The sequence below is a fragment of the Neoarius graeffei genome, chromosome 26 (genome assembly GCF_027579695.1).
Source record: "Neoarius graeffei isolate fNeoGra1 chromosome 26, fNeoGra1.pri, whole genome shotgun sequence".
NCBI lineage: Eukaryota > Metazoa > Chordata > Actinopteri > Siluriformes > Ariidae > Neoarius > Neoarius graeffei.
In genome coordinates this window covers 24,424,809-24,438,754 of record NC_083594.1, presented here as the reverse complement: position 1 = coordinate 24,438,754, position 13,946 = coordinate 24,424,809, and the positions used below count along the sequence as shown (strand labels likewise).

The 13,946-nt window shown below is 43.6% G+C and overlaps 1 protein-coding gene across 6 annotated transcripts in view; it reads right to left on the bottom strand.

The window, feature by feature from the left end:
* The window catches only part of stab1 (stabilin 1), a 403,938-nt gene that overhangs the window by 262,760 nt on the left and 127,232 nt on the right, over window positions 1-13,946 (bottom strand). For all 6 annotated transcript variants that reach the window (XR_009651684.1, XM_060910924.1, XM_060910926.1 and 3 more), the window contains 4 exons: window positions 4,411-4,458; window positions 4,188-4,315; window positions 2,075-2,183; window positions 1,904-1,981 (listed from right to left, as the gene is read on the bottom strand). Coding sequence is in view for 5 of the 6 variants with exons in the window: in XM_060910924.1 (XP_060766907.1) it covers window positions 1,904-1,981; window positions 2,075-2,183; window positions 4,188-4,315; window positions 4,411-4,458 (363 nt within the window). In the remaining variant the exon portion in view is untranslated. The remainder of the gene's footprint in view (window positions 1-1,903; window positions 1,982-2,074; window positions 2,184-4,187; window positions 4,316-4,410; window positions 4,459-13,946) is intronic.

Here is a 13,946-nt window from a genome sequence, read left to right as displayed (position 1 = left end):
ATGGGAAAGACTCTGATTCAGGAACACCCCCCCCCCCATACACACACACACGGAAAGACTCTGACTCAGGAAGCCCCCCCCCCCCACACACACATGGAAAGACTCGAACTCAGGAAAGACTCTGACTATGGAACTGCACTATGTGACATTTCACCTTTACCTGCACTACCTCACTTTTTTTACACACCATACATTGTTTCTTGTTGCTGCTGCCCTCCACGGAAAAGACTTCTCTATGGAACTACACATGTGACTTTGCACCTTACCTGAACTATCTCATAAGAACTGCCTTGGGCCCTGCAATATAACAACTTACCATATGCTGCTACTATGATAACCTCAACTGGACTGCCCTGGACTGTGCTGTACTGTACTGTGTCTTGTATACTAGTCTTGTTCTTATCTTCCTGTCTTTAGCCTAGATTATTTTTCTAAATGTTAAATGTTTTAAATGTTAAATGTTTCAATTGTTTTTTTAATCATTACTTTATTATTACTTATTGCTTGTTACACTGTTATTGGTCCTGTCTTGCACTTTAATGTTTGTCTTGTTAATGTCAGTCCTATGTTTGTCTATGTCTTTGCATGGGATAGAGAGAAACGCAATTTCAATTTCCTTGTATGACCTGTGCATATGAAGAAACTGACAATAAAGCTGACTTGAACTTGAACTTGCAGGCAAGCTGGAGCCTATCCCAGCTGACTACGGGCGAAAGGCAGGGTACACCCTGGACAAGTCGCCAGGTTATCACAAGGCTGACACATAGACACAGACAACCATTCACATTCACACCTACGGTCAATTTAGAGTCACCAGTTAACCTAACCTGCATGTCTTTGGACTGTGGGGGAAACCGGAGCACCTGGAGGAAACCCATGCGGACATGGGGAGAACATGCAAACTCCGCACAGAAAGGTCCTCATCGGCCACAGGGCTCGAACCCAGACCTTGCTGTGAAGCAACAGTGCTAACCAGGACACCACCGTGCCGCCATATATATATATATATATATATATATATATATATATATATATATATATATATATATATATATATAAAATACATATATACATAAATATAATTTTTTTTTTTACCAATGTGGACCAATTTTTGGCCATCACACATAGCACCATGTTTGGTGATACCAACCACAACATATTACCACAAACACTTCATACCAACTGTCAAGCATGGTGGTAGAGGGGTGATGGTTTAGGCTTGTTTTGCAGCCATGGAACCTGAGAAATTTGGAGTCACTGAGACAATGATGAACTTTATACCAGAATATTCTTGAGACAAATGTGAGGCTATCTGTCAAGCAGCTTAAGCTGGGCTGAAATTGGGTCATGCAACAGGACAATGATCCCAAGCACACCAGCAAATCAGCTTCTGAATGGCTAAAGAAGAAAAATAATCAAGGTATTAGAATTGCAAAGTCCAGACCTCATCCCCATTGAGATGCTGTGGCAGGATCTTAAAAGAGCTGTGCATAAACAAATGCCCTCAAACGTTAGTGAACTGAAGCTATGTTGTAAAGAAGAGTGGTCCAAAATTTCTCCAAAATTATGAGATTAATAAACTCCTACAGAAAATATTTACTCCAAGTTATTCTTGCTAAAGATGGTTCTACATTTTGCTGAATTATAGGGTGTATTTATTTTGTCCCACATGGTTTCTGAATGTTGGTTTACTTTTTGAGGGGACAATGACTACATCTTGAAATCTGTTGTGTTTTTTGTTGTTACCTGAGGTAATTTGTTTGTTTATAGAAATTGGTGAGGGCCACACAATTGGTAAGACACTTGCCCAAAAAGAGTGTACTTTGATAAGGTATTAAGGATTTTTTTTAAATAAATAATTTTATTTTATAAATTTTATACATTAAAATTAAAATGTGATTACTGTATCGATGACGTGAATGAACCCATTGGTTGCCTGAAGATCTGGGACAAGAATTGTAGCATTATTGATCATAAGCTCCTGAAACAGAAAACACAGTTACACACATTGCACTGTGAAAAAAGTACACATACACAAACGTACATGTTCTCAGAGAAGTGTATAATTTCTTACCCCGTTTTTAACTGTGATCTCCCATTTTGTCTTGGATTTAGTTTGGACTGTTTTATTGACCTGCTTCATCAAGTCATCATAACTGTAAATGCCATCCAAAAAGTGAGCTCTGAAAAGCACATGCACGCATCAAAACAAACACTGATGGGAAAGTGAACAGTACTGCACAATGTATTTTCATTTCCTCACAAGCTGAAGTCTAAATCCTCTAAATGACCATTAATGAAAGGATCAGTTGAGGATTGCTTTGCTGAACACTAAGCATTATACTTTTCTAACACCCAGAATTCACAGAAAGCAAAGATTGTGGTAGAATCTGGAAGTCAGGTTTATAAAGTAAATTTCAAGCACAAAACCGTGTGCACTTAAATCTCTTATACTAACTAGATAAAGATGCAGTCAGATTAAACACTAAAATTGATTTTTTTTTAACAGAAAAGGATATAAGAATGCAAAAGAAAAAGCCAGTAGAACACAAATATGTGGCATGTTTTCTATATCAATAAAAAACAAAATGTCTCCCAGTTCCATCAAAAATAATCAGGTGAGAAATGTATTGGTCCTCAGGTAACATAATGTCAATATTTACTATGAGTATAAAAATGTTTGAGTAACTGCTCTTTATTACTGTACTTGAGTATTATTTTCAGAAGATTTATGCTTTACTCAAATATTACTGAAACTGAATACTTAAGTAAATTTCCAAGAGAATTTTCTACTCCTTACATTTCCTTTTAAAATACTCATTACAAATATCGAATGGCATGAGTTTTTTCCCCCTTTTTTCCATAGTTACTAGTTCATACAGGATGAGAAATCATCTTTGCCTCCCAAGGCTAGCTAGTTATGTAAACTAGGTTTTGTTTGTTTGATTTGTTTTAGAATTTTTAGTTTTAATTTAAGGTTTGTCTGCATTACTAGAATATTTAACCTATAACTGATTGCTTAGCCTGCTAGCTATTTATGCAGGCTGCGGCATGATGAACTTGTGGCCAGCTATTCAGTTAAAATATAAATTTTTTGCTCCTGAATACCTGAGCATGGTTAAATGTACAGTACTACACAAAAGTCTTGGGCACATGCAAAGAAATGCTGTAAAGAGGACTTCAAAAATAATAAAATGAAATATCTCTACATAAAATAAAAATACTAAAATAAAGTCAGTATTTGGTGCGATAAAGCTTTGTGCTTTTTTTCTTAAATAGTAGTCCTAGGTACAATTTGTGTAGTTTTATCAGGAAGTGAGCTGTAAGCTTTACTGAGAATCTTGCAGAATCTGCCACAGGTCTTCTGAAGACTTTGACTATTACACTTGTTTCTTATTTTTGCAGTAAAACCCAGCATTATGTTTTTATGTCTGAAAAGTGATCTCTTATGTAATATGGTGTTTTCTTTATTGATACATACATTTTCTGTAACAATATTTTTGGCAAAGTAAGCTTTGGAAATCTAAAATGTTTTTGTACCAACTAAATTATGCAGTATGCATAAAATACATATCTAGAACTAGAAAAGCACTCGGAGAGCCCAGACCTCCGCCAAGAATCCTTTAAAAAAATCCGGGATCCAGAAGGTGATCCGGATCACCGCCAAAATTTAATGGATTGTTACTTGTGCCCAGTCACACCTCTGGAAAAAATTTCAGAGCAATCCGTTCATAACTTTTTCCGTAATATTGTTAACAGAGAAACCAACAAACAAACCAACGCTACCAAAAACATAACCTCCTTGGCGGAGGTAATAAAATTTGTACGAAACAATAGGGTGCTGAAGACTTTTGCACAGTACTGTAGATACTTTTTGATTTCATGCCAGTAGACTTTTGCCTCCATACTTTTACTTTTATTTGAGTACAATTTTGATGCAGTACCCATACTTTTACTTGAGTACTGTTTCTCTGTACTTTTTCTACCTTTGCTAGTCACTCATATTTGATAACTAGCTAGCTAATGTTACCTATTCACTGAACATCTATGATCTCTGGCAAATCACATCACCTCATATTTGCCAGCATTATTTTTGCAATACTTTCTGTAACAAATGCCTTTGTAGTGAATAGGGTACAATCACAATCTGTTCAGAATGGACCTATAAGAACAAGCAGAAACCGTACTCTAGGATGTAAGGAAGGCGGTAAAAGTCAGTCCAAAACAGCTCCTCTGCGTTACTCAGATTTATAAATGCTTCCCGGGAGGGAACTAATGCAGTCACATTGCTCTCAGCACTGATCACTGGGTGTCTCTAAAGGTTAAACAACAAAACACACATTTTTACTTGCTTTGCAAAACAGTAGATCTTTTGTAACTGGCTTATACACATGATCAAACTGTACAAACTTGTAAATAGCGGTTGAAAATGTAGAAATCTGAGTTCCCCTCTAGCTCCTGGAAAGAAAAGAAAAAATAGCATAGTTATGGAATTATCCTCACATAAATAGGTGTTCAATACTTGGATAACATTCAAAATAAATGGGTTTTAACCAGGGCTTTGAACCGGTTCAAGGAACGAAAACGAAAACCGGGAACTTTTTCTATTTCACATGGAACAGAAACGAAACCAGAAACTTTATTATTTTTTACGTTCCGGAACAGAAACGCTTATTAAAAAAATGGTAACTGGTTAATACCGGTTTTTATTTCGTTCGTCAAAGTTTCTGTAGCCTACAAATAAAAAAGCCATTCTTCTCCTGCGCAAGTTTCTATGACCCGCTGGGGTTCACTTCCTGTGTGACGTTCGCTGACTGAATGGAGAGCGCGGGAAGGTGGACTGCTATCACGTCTCCATGTGATAATAAGTAAATTACTGAGTGTCAGAGCAAAGAAGAGCCTGAACGTTGCAACCTCCCTATTGGCTGTTTGTAAAAATGTATCAATTGTTGCCCTTCCCACGGGAATCATCGCGGGCTCGAGAGACGAGACCTGACGAGTTAGTTCGTTGGTAGCAGAACAAAATGTCTGGACATAAATCGGGTTTTCAGAAAAGGAAAGAAAATAAACGGAGGGTTGAAAATACAAAAAAGGAGGCAGAAAATGCAAAACGAGTTTTAAGGTAGGACAAATGGTTACTTTTCTGAGGCAGCCCACCGTGGCTGCAGGCTTTCAGTTGTCATTGAATGGTTACTTTTCTGAGGCAGCCTGCCATGGCTGCCTGCAGGCTTATTTATTATAGCCCATTTAGTTAAAATAGTTGATATAATGTGTTTATAGTTATAGTTATGTGATGGTTGTCCTGATTTAGACTGGTGGGTTTTTTTTTTTTTGGGGGGGGGGGGGGGGGTTGCGTGATGTTGCACCCGGGTCCAGATTAGGGCAGAACCGGCCCTGGCTACATTTCAGGTGTAGTTTGTTTTATGTATGCATGTACTTGCATAGATGTGTACTTGGTCTTCCAATATGGCACCTAACAAAATCTCGCGGCGCGGTGACGTCATGCAGTAGCCCTCTATAGGGCCTGACTAGCCTTTGGTAACACACTAAATGAATTATCTTTCATTTTTGGCACTTTTTCTGTTTGTGTAGATGGGAAGACATACTGAGAATCCAAATCGCCAACATTTGAAATAATAATTGTTTTGAATTATTTCTTGTCTTATTTAATGAAGGTTGTAATAGAATTAGCCTACATTTGGCTTAAGCTGGATGAGACAGAGACATAACTTTATAGCCATTTGTTAAACCGCTGACAGGGAACGTAATTAACCGTTCCGGGAACGAAATTTTTTTGTTCTAACCAGTTCGGGAACGTCTATTTAATGGTGGAACCCAAAACCGGAAACGTTAAAATTCCGTTTCTGTTCGGAACGAACCAATAGGAAAAAAATTCTGTTTCAAAGCCCTGGTTTTAACTTATTTATTTATTAATGTAAACTACTATAGTAAGTGATATAGTATTATAATTATTTACACTTCTTATTTCCTTGAATTAAATAATCATTATTGTGGACTTATTTTTAGTCATGACTGAAACAAGAATTAGCTAAATTATTTACAATGGTGTAAATAATTTGGGTAATTCTAATAATAGCTAATAATTTAAATAAAATCTAAATTATGACATTTTTTAACACTTTTTGTTTACCACATAATTCCATATATGTTCCATATGTTGTTTTGATGGCTTCAGTATTGTTCCACAATGCAGAAAATAGTCAAAATACAGGAAAAACTATGAGTAGGGGTGTCTCATCTATCTATTGATCGATCTACCTACAGTGGTGCTTGAAAGTTTGTGAACCCTTTAGAATTTTCTATATTTCTGCATAAATATGACCTAAAACATCATCAGATTTTCACACAAGTAATAAAAGTAGATAAAGAGAACCCAGTTAAACAAATGAAACAAAAATATGATACTTGGTCATTTATTTATTGAGGAAAATGATCCAAGATTACATATCTCATCCCATCTCATTATCTCTAGCCGCTTTATCCTGTTCTACAGGGTCGCATGCAAGCTGGAGCCTATCCCAGCTGAGTACGGGCAAAAGGCAGGGTACACCCTGGACAAGTCGCCAGGTCATCACAGGATTACATATCTGTGAGTGGCAAAAGTATGTGAACCTTTGCTTTCAGTATCTGGTGTGACCCCTTTGGGCAGCAATAATTGCAACTAAACGTTTCCGGTAACTGTTGATCAGTCCTGCACACCAGCTTGGAGGAATTTTAGCCTATTCCTCCGTACAGAACAGCTTCAACTCTGGGATGCTGGTGGGTTTCCTCACATGAACTGCTTGCTTCAGGTCCTTCCACAACATTTCGATTGGATTAAGGTCAGGACTTTGACTTGGCCATTCCAAAACATTAACTTTATTTTTCTTTAACCATTCTTTGGTAGAATGACTTGTGTGCTAGGGTTGTTGTCTTGCTGCATGACTCACCTTCACTTTGAGATTTAGTTCATGGACAGATGTCCTGACATTTTCCTTTAGAATTCACCGGTATAATTCAGAATTCATTGTTCCGTCAATGATGGCAAGCCATTCTAAACCAGATGCAGTAAAACAGGCCCAAACCATGATACTACCACCACCATGTTTCACAGATGGGATAAGGTTCTTATGCTGGAATGCAGTGTTTTCCTTTCTCCAAACATAACGCTTCTCACTTAAGCCAAAAAATTAGATTTTGGGCTTATCCATCCACAAAACACTTTTCCAATAGCCTTCTGGCTTGTCCATGTGATCTTTAGCAAACTGTAGATGAGCAGCAATGTTCTTTTTGGAGAGCAGTGGCTTTCTCCTTGCAACCCTGCCATGCACACCATTGTTGTTCAATGTTCTCCTGATGGTGGACTCATGAACATTAGCCAATGTGAGAGAGGCCTTCAGTTGCTTAGAAGTTACCCTGGGGTCCTTTGTGACCTTGCCGACTATTACACGCCTTGCTCTTGGAGTGATCTTTGTTGGTCAACCACTCCTGGGGAGGGTAACAATGGTCTTGAATTTCCTCCATTTGTACACAATCTGTCTCACTGTGGATTGGTGGAGTCCAAATTCTTTAGAGATGGTTTTGTAACCTGTTCCAGCCTGATGAGCATCAACAATGCTTTTTCTGAGGTCCTCAGAAATCTCCTTTGTTCGTGCCATGATACACTTCCACAAACGTGTTGTGAAGATCAGACTTTGATGGATCCCTGTTCTTTAAATAAAACAGGGTGCCCACTCACACCTAATTGTTATCCCATTGATTGAAAACACCTGACTAATTTCACCTTCAAATTAACTGCTAATCCTAGAGGTTCAGATATTTTTGCCATTCACAAATATGTAATATTGGATCATTTTCCTCAATAAATAAAATGACCGAGTATAATATTTTTGTCTCATTTGTTTAACTGGGTTCTCTTTATCTACTTTTAGGACTTGTGTGAAAATCTGATGATGTTTTAGGTCATATTTATGCAGATATATAGAAAATTCTAAAGGGCTCACAAACTTTCAAGCACTACCGTAATTTCATTGTTAACTTGTCTTAGCATCAATCATTATTGAGGAAGCTAATGGTTAATTAAGGTCACCTAATATTGCAAGTAAAAAAGGAAATGAACAATTTACAGAATTGTTTAATAAATTACGTTTTAGTATGTCATTCCCTGAGTTAACAGGTTAACAAAGTTTATGAATAAAGTTAGATATGCTTTTAGCTGAATTCATTCTAATATACAAATACAGATTAAAAATCCCTCATTTAGGAGAGAAGCTCCATACTTAAGGGAATATGGTAGTGCATCATGTTACGGTTTTGCTGGGAATCAAACCCGGGTCGCTAGTGTAGTGATCCAGCAAACCCCCACTAGGCCACCAGGGGAATGACTCAAGGGCAGAGGCATGAGGCGAAAGTAGAGTATCAAAAAAAATCCAGTTTATTTACACTATATACACTATATACAATCCAGGGCAAAAAAACAAAAAGTATAATCCAACGCTGAGAAGACAAAGGGAAAAAATAAAAAAATCCAACAATTCAAAGTCCAAAAAAAAGAAAAGGCAAAATGCAAAACGCTCAGAAGATCCAAAAGTACAAAGTCCAAAGAAAGCAAAAAATATAAAAAAAAACACAAGGGCACAGGCAAGGTACATGGGACAGAGGAACTAGCACTAGACAGCATAGCATAAAGACTCCGTGACTAGGGACTGAACTGAGGGAGTATACAGTATATACAGTACACAAAATAAATTGAACACAGGTGAAAATAATGAGGACTAAACAGGCAATCAATACAAACACAAAACACAGGAACAGTGGCAGCCTCTAGAGGCCAAAACAAACATGACATGAAAAGGAAATAACAGCGGCCTCTAGAGGCCAAAACAGTCCCAGTCCTAACAGGACCCCCCCCCCAGGAGCGTCTCCTGACGTTCCCAGGGCGATCCGGATGGGCCGAATGGAAGTCCCGACAAAGTTCCTTATCTAATATGTCCCGAGCTGGGACCCAGCAGCGCTCCTCAGGGCCATAGCCCTCCCAGTCCACTAAATATTGGAGCCCACCGCGGACCCAGCGGGAGTCAAGCAGGTGATGCACAGTGAACACAGTCTGACCCTGGAAGATGCGGGGGGGCGGGGGATTCCTAGGGGCAGGGGCATACATGGACGACAATATGGGCCGCAACAGGGAAACATGGAATGTGGGGTTGATCCTTAGCGTTCGTGGTAACTGGAGCCAGTAGGAGACAGGGTTCACCCTGCGCACAACTTTGAAGGGGCCAATGTAGCGAGGAGCAAGCTTGCGGTTCTCCACCCATAGCAGAAGGTCCTTGGCGGACAGCCAAACCCGCTGCCCAGGACAGAAAACGTGGGCAGGCCTTCTATGGTGGTTGGCCTGAGTCTGGTTGGTTCTGGAGGTCTGGATGAGGGTCCTCCTGACCTTGCTCCAGGTCTTGCGACACCGTCTCACATATTGGTTGACCGAGGGCACCCCAGCGTCCTCCTCCTGGTCCGGGAACAGAGGTGGCTGGAACCCGAATTGGCACTGGAACGGCGACAGCTTGGTGGCCGATGACTGCAGGGTGTTGTGGGTGTACTCTGCCCATGGCAGCCAGGTGCTCCACGATGTCAGGTTATCCATAGCCAGGCCTCGCAGGGTGGTTTCCAGGTCCTGGTTGAGCCTCTCCTTCTGGCCATTGGACTGGGGGTGGAACCCAGAGGAGAGGCTGACAGTGGCTCCGATGAGCTTGCAAAACCTGTGCCACACTCGGGAGGAGAACTGGGGCCCCCGGTCTGAGACAATGTCCTGTGGGAGACCAAAGACTCGGAAGATATGATTAAATATTAATTTAGCTGTTTCCAGAGCAGAAGGGAGTTTGCACAGTGGTATGAAGCGGCAGGCCTTCGAGAATCTGTCGACTATAACCAAAATGACAGTGTTACCTTGAGAGTCTGGCAGGCCCGTGATGAAGTCGACCGCCACATGGGACCAGGGACACCAGGGAATAGGCAGAGGATGCAGGAGACCCTGGGGACGCTGTCAAGGATTCTTGGTTCTGGTGCAAATATCACAGGACAGGACGAATGACCTCACTTCCTTCTCCATGTTCGGCCACCAGAAGCGTCTTTTCAAGAAGTCCAGGGTCCTCCGAGCTCCCGGGTGGTTGGTGAGAGGGGAAGAGTGACCCCACTGGAGAACCTTGGTCTGGGCTTGACGAGGGACGTACAGGAGGCCCGGTGGCCCCGTCCCAGGACCAGGGTCCTGGCGCTGAGCTTGTCGGACGGCCTCCTCAACACCCCAGCGGACAGGGGCCACAATCCGGGACACAGGGATAATAGGCCCAACTTCACTCTCCCTGTTGTTGGGCGAGAACAGCCTGGAGAGCGTGTCTGGTTTGGTGTTCTTAGAGCCCGGGAGGTATGAAAGGGTGAAATTGAATCGGCTGAAAAACAAGGCCCACCTAGCCTGTCGTGGGTTCAGCCTCTTAGCTTGCTGGAGGTACTCCAGGTTCTTGTGGTCCGTCCAAACCAGGAATGGATGTTGCGCTCCTTCCAGCCAGTGCCTCCACTCCTCAAGGGCCAGTTTCACCGCAAGCAGTTCCCGATCCCCCACATCATACCGGGACTCCGCAGGGTTCAGGCGGTGGGAGAAGTATGTGCAGGGGTGCAGCTTACCCTCCGAGCGTTGGGACAGAACCGCGCCGACACCACTGTCCAAGGCGTCCACCTCGATGATGAATGGTTGAGAACTGTCCGGGAGGACCAGGATGGGTGCCATGCAGAAGGGGTGTTTGAGGTCTTTAAATGCCTTTTCTGCCTGAGGAGACCAGACATAAGATCCACCAGTCTTTTTGGTGAGATCTGACATGGGTGCTGCTACGGAACTGAAGTTCCTGACAAACTTGCGGTAGAAGTTAGCGAATCCTAAGAACCGCTAAACCTCCTTAACGGACTTGGGAGTGGGCCAGTCCCAGACGGCCAGGGTCCTGGCTGGGTCCATTTGGAGTTGTCCCGTCCATACAATAAATCCCAGGAAGGAGACCTCGGGGACATGAAATTTGCATTTCTGGGCCTTGGCAAACAGATTGTTCCGTAGTAGTCTCTGGGGGACTTGGCGGACATGGTGGCGGTGCTCCTGTAAGGTCTTGGAAAATACCAAGATGTCGTCGAGGTAGACAAAAACGTACTGGTTAATCATGTCCCTCAAGACGCCGTTGATTAGGGCCTGAAAAACAGCTGGTGCGTTGGTGAGTCTGAAGGGCATCACCTGGTACTCGTAGTGCTCTGACGGGGTGTTAAAGGCAGTCTTCCACTCGTCTCCCTGTCGGATACGGATGAGGTGGTATGCATTCCGTAGGTCCAACTTGGTGAAGACGGTGGCGCCTTGGAGCAGGTCGAATGCTGTGGACATCAGCGGAAGGGGATAGCGGTTGTACACAGTGATCTTGTTCAGGCCCCTGTAGTCAATACATGGTCGGAGCCCCCCATCCTTCTTGCCAACAAAGAAGAAGCCGGCACCAGCAGGTGAGGTGGAGGGTCGAATGAACCCAGAGACCAGGGCATCCTTGAGGTATTCCTCCAGGGCCTTGCGTTCTGGCTGAGAGAGGGAGAACAGTCTGTCCCGAGGAGGGGTAGTCCCAGGGAGCAAGTCGATGGCACAGTCGTAGGCACGGTGCGAAGGAAGAACGGCGGCTCTGCTTTTGCTAAATACCTCCTTCAACTCCCAGTACTCTGTAGGAACTTGAGATAGCTCAGTGAGATCAGGGGGCTTGGCAGGAGACACAGGAGAGCTAGAGAGCAGACAAGAGGCATGGCACGCAGGGCCCCATTCCACAACCTGGCTTGTTACCCAGTCTATGCGAGGGTTGTGGCGGTTAAGCCAAGGAAGGCCTAGAATCACGGGGAACTCTGGTGAATGAATAAGATGCAGGGATATCTCTTCCTTGTGACCTTGAGACTGGAGAAAGACTGGAGAAGTAACTTGGGTGACTCTTCCATCACCTAACGCTTGGCCATCGAGGGCAGACACAGACAGTGGGACTTCAAGAGGTGCAGTCGGGACATTGATACTTTGGGCGAAGTTGACATCCATAAAGTTTCCCGCCACCCCGGAGTCTAACAAGACCTGACAAGAGTGGACGGACTCACCCCAGGAGATGGAGACTGGGATGTAGACTCCTTGGCCAGGGAGTTCAGGAGAGAGGGTAGGCCCCGTCACAACCCTCCCTCGGCTGGACGGGGCGGTCCTTTTCCCGAGAGCTCGGGACATGGTGCTCGGAAATGGCCAGGCTTGCCACAGTAGATGCAGCACTTGTCCCTCCTTCTGCGCTCCCTTTCAGCTGCGGAGAAACGAGTACGGCCAACTTGCATGGGCTCTGGACAGTCACTGGAGGAGGTAGACGGGCTCCAGGTCGAGGCAGTGAGGCCGGGGAAGCTCTGGACTTGGCGGCACTCTCTAATCCTGTTGTCAAGACGAATAGCATGTGAGATCAGGGTTTCAAGGTCACTTTGGCATCCAATAGAGGCCAGGCCGTCTTTGATGGGGTCAGAAAAACCATGGTGAAAGGCTGAAACCAGGGCAGCCTCGTTCCATCCGCTGACTGCTGCGAGCATCCGGAACGCGATGGCGTAGTCTGCGACGCTTCCTCCTTGCCGGATGGACATGAGCTTTCTGGCTGCGTCTGTACTGATGTCCGCCTGATCGAAGACACGAAGCATCTCTTCTGTAAACAGCTTGAAATCAGAGCACTCGGGTCCCTGTCTCTGCCAGATGGCCGTGGCCCAAGCTCGTGCCTTACCAGCTAACAAGGTTATCACAAAGGCAATCCATAGTGTAGGTGGTAGGCTGGAGCTCAAAGGTGAGTTGGCACTGGGTAAGGAACTCCCGGCACTCACCGTGCTTGCCGTCATACCTCTGTGGTGCAGGAAGGCTGGGTTCATGAGGTGAAGGAGGCAGCGTGGCGGAAGGCACTGGAGCGGGAGCAGATGGTGGAGCAGGAGCCGGATCAGGATGAGGAGATGCGGGCAGAGGTGTCAGCTGTGCCAGGGTTTTCCCAATTTGCTGAAAGGGCTGATGACACAAACATGACTCTATGCAATTTCTTAAATAAACTACACAACATGGCAAACATGTTAGATTTCTGTTATAATTAAGTGAAAAGAAGCTGTTGTTACGCAAATATCCAACTTTTAATTGCACAGCGCAAGAAAACTGGGTCCGTGGCTCGCGGCCATGTTGTGACGTCAGTGGAAGAACACGCTGCGGTTCACTGGCTGTTCTACTCTGGTTCTACTCAATGGAAATGGCGCATGTAAATGCCGGTGAACTCTCTAGTGCTAGCTCTTCCTCTTCTGGGAGTCTAGAATTGTGTTGATCTCTTCTGAATAGAATCTATGATAGTCTACCCTCTTTACCCTTTGCCTCTCGTTGCTAGGCGGCAGTTACATGAAAGCCGCAAGCTTTCACAAGCAAATACATGACTGATATCACGCCGACTTTATGATTACATTTATGATTATCATGTAGAATCTATAGCTCTACGTACCTTTATCTTATGTCATTTCACAACACGTGTTCTGACAGGAGGACTGTCTTTGGATCCGGCATAGCTACTAGTAGACCCCCTCCGGAATACTGGCAGTGTTGCCAGATTGGGAGGTTTCCCACCCAGTTGGGCGGTTTCAAATGCATTTTGGTGGGTTTTGAACATATTTTGGGCTGGAAAACGTCAGCAGTATCTGTTGCCAGATACTGCTGAAGTTTTCCAGCCCAAAATATGTTCAAAACCCACCAAAATGCATTTGAAACCGCCCAACTGGGCAGGAAACCTCCCAATCTGGCAACACTGTGTAGGCACTGCTGATGGTAGTAACACACGTTTGTGCTGAACTGAACACCCAAGAGATTCTTTTAAGCTGGGAAGGGTGTCAAAACAATCCAAATCGAAGTG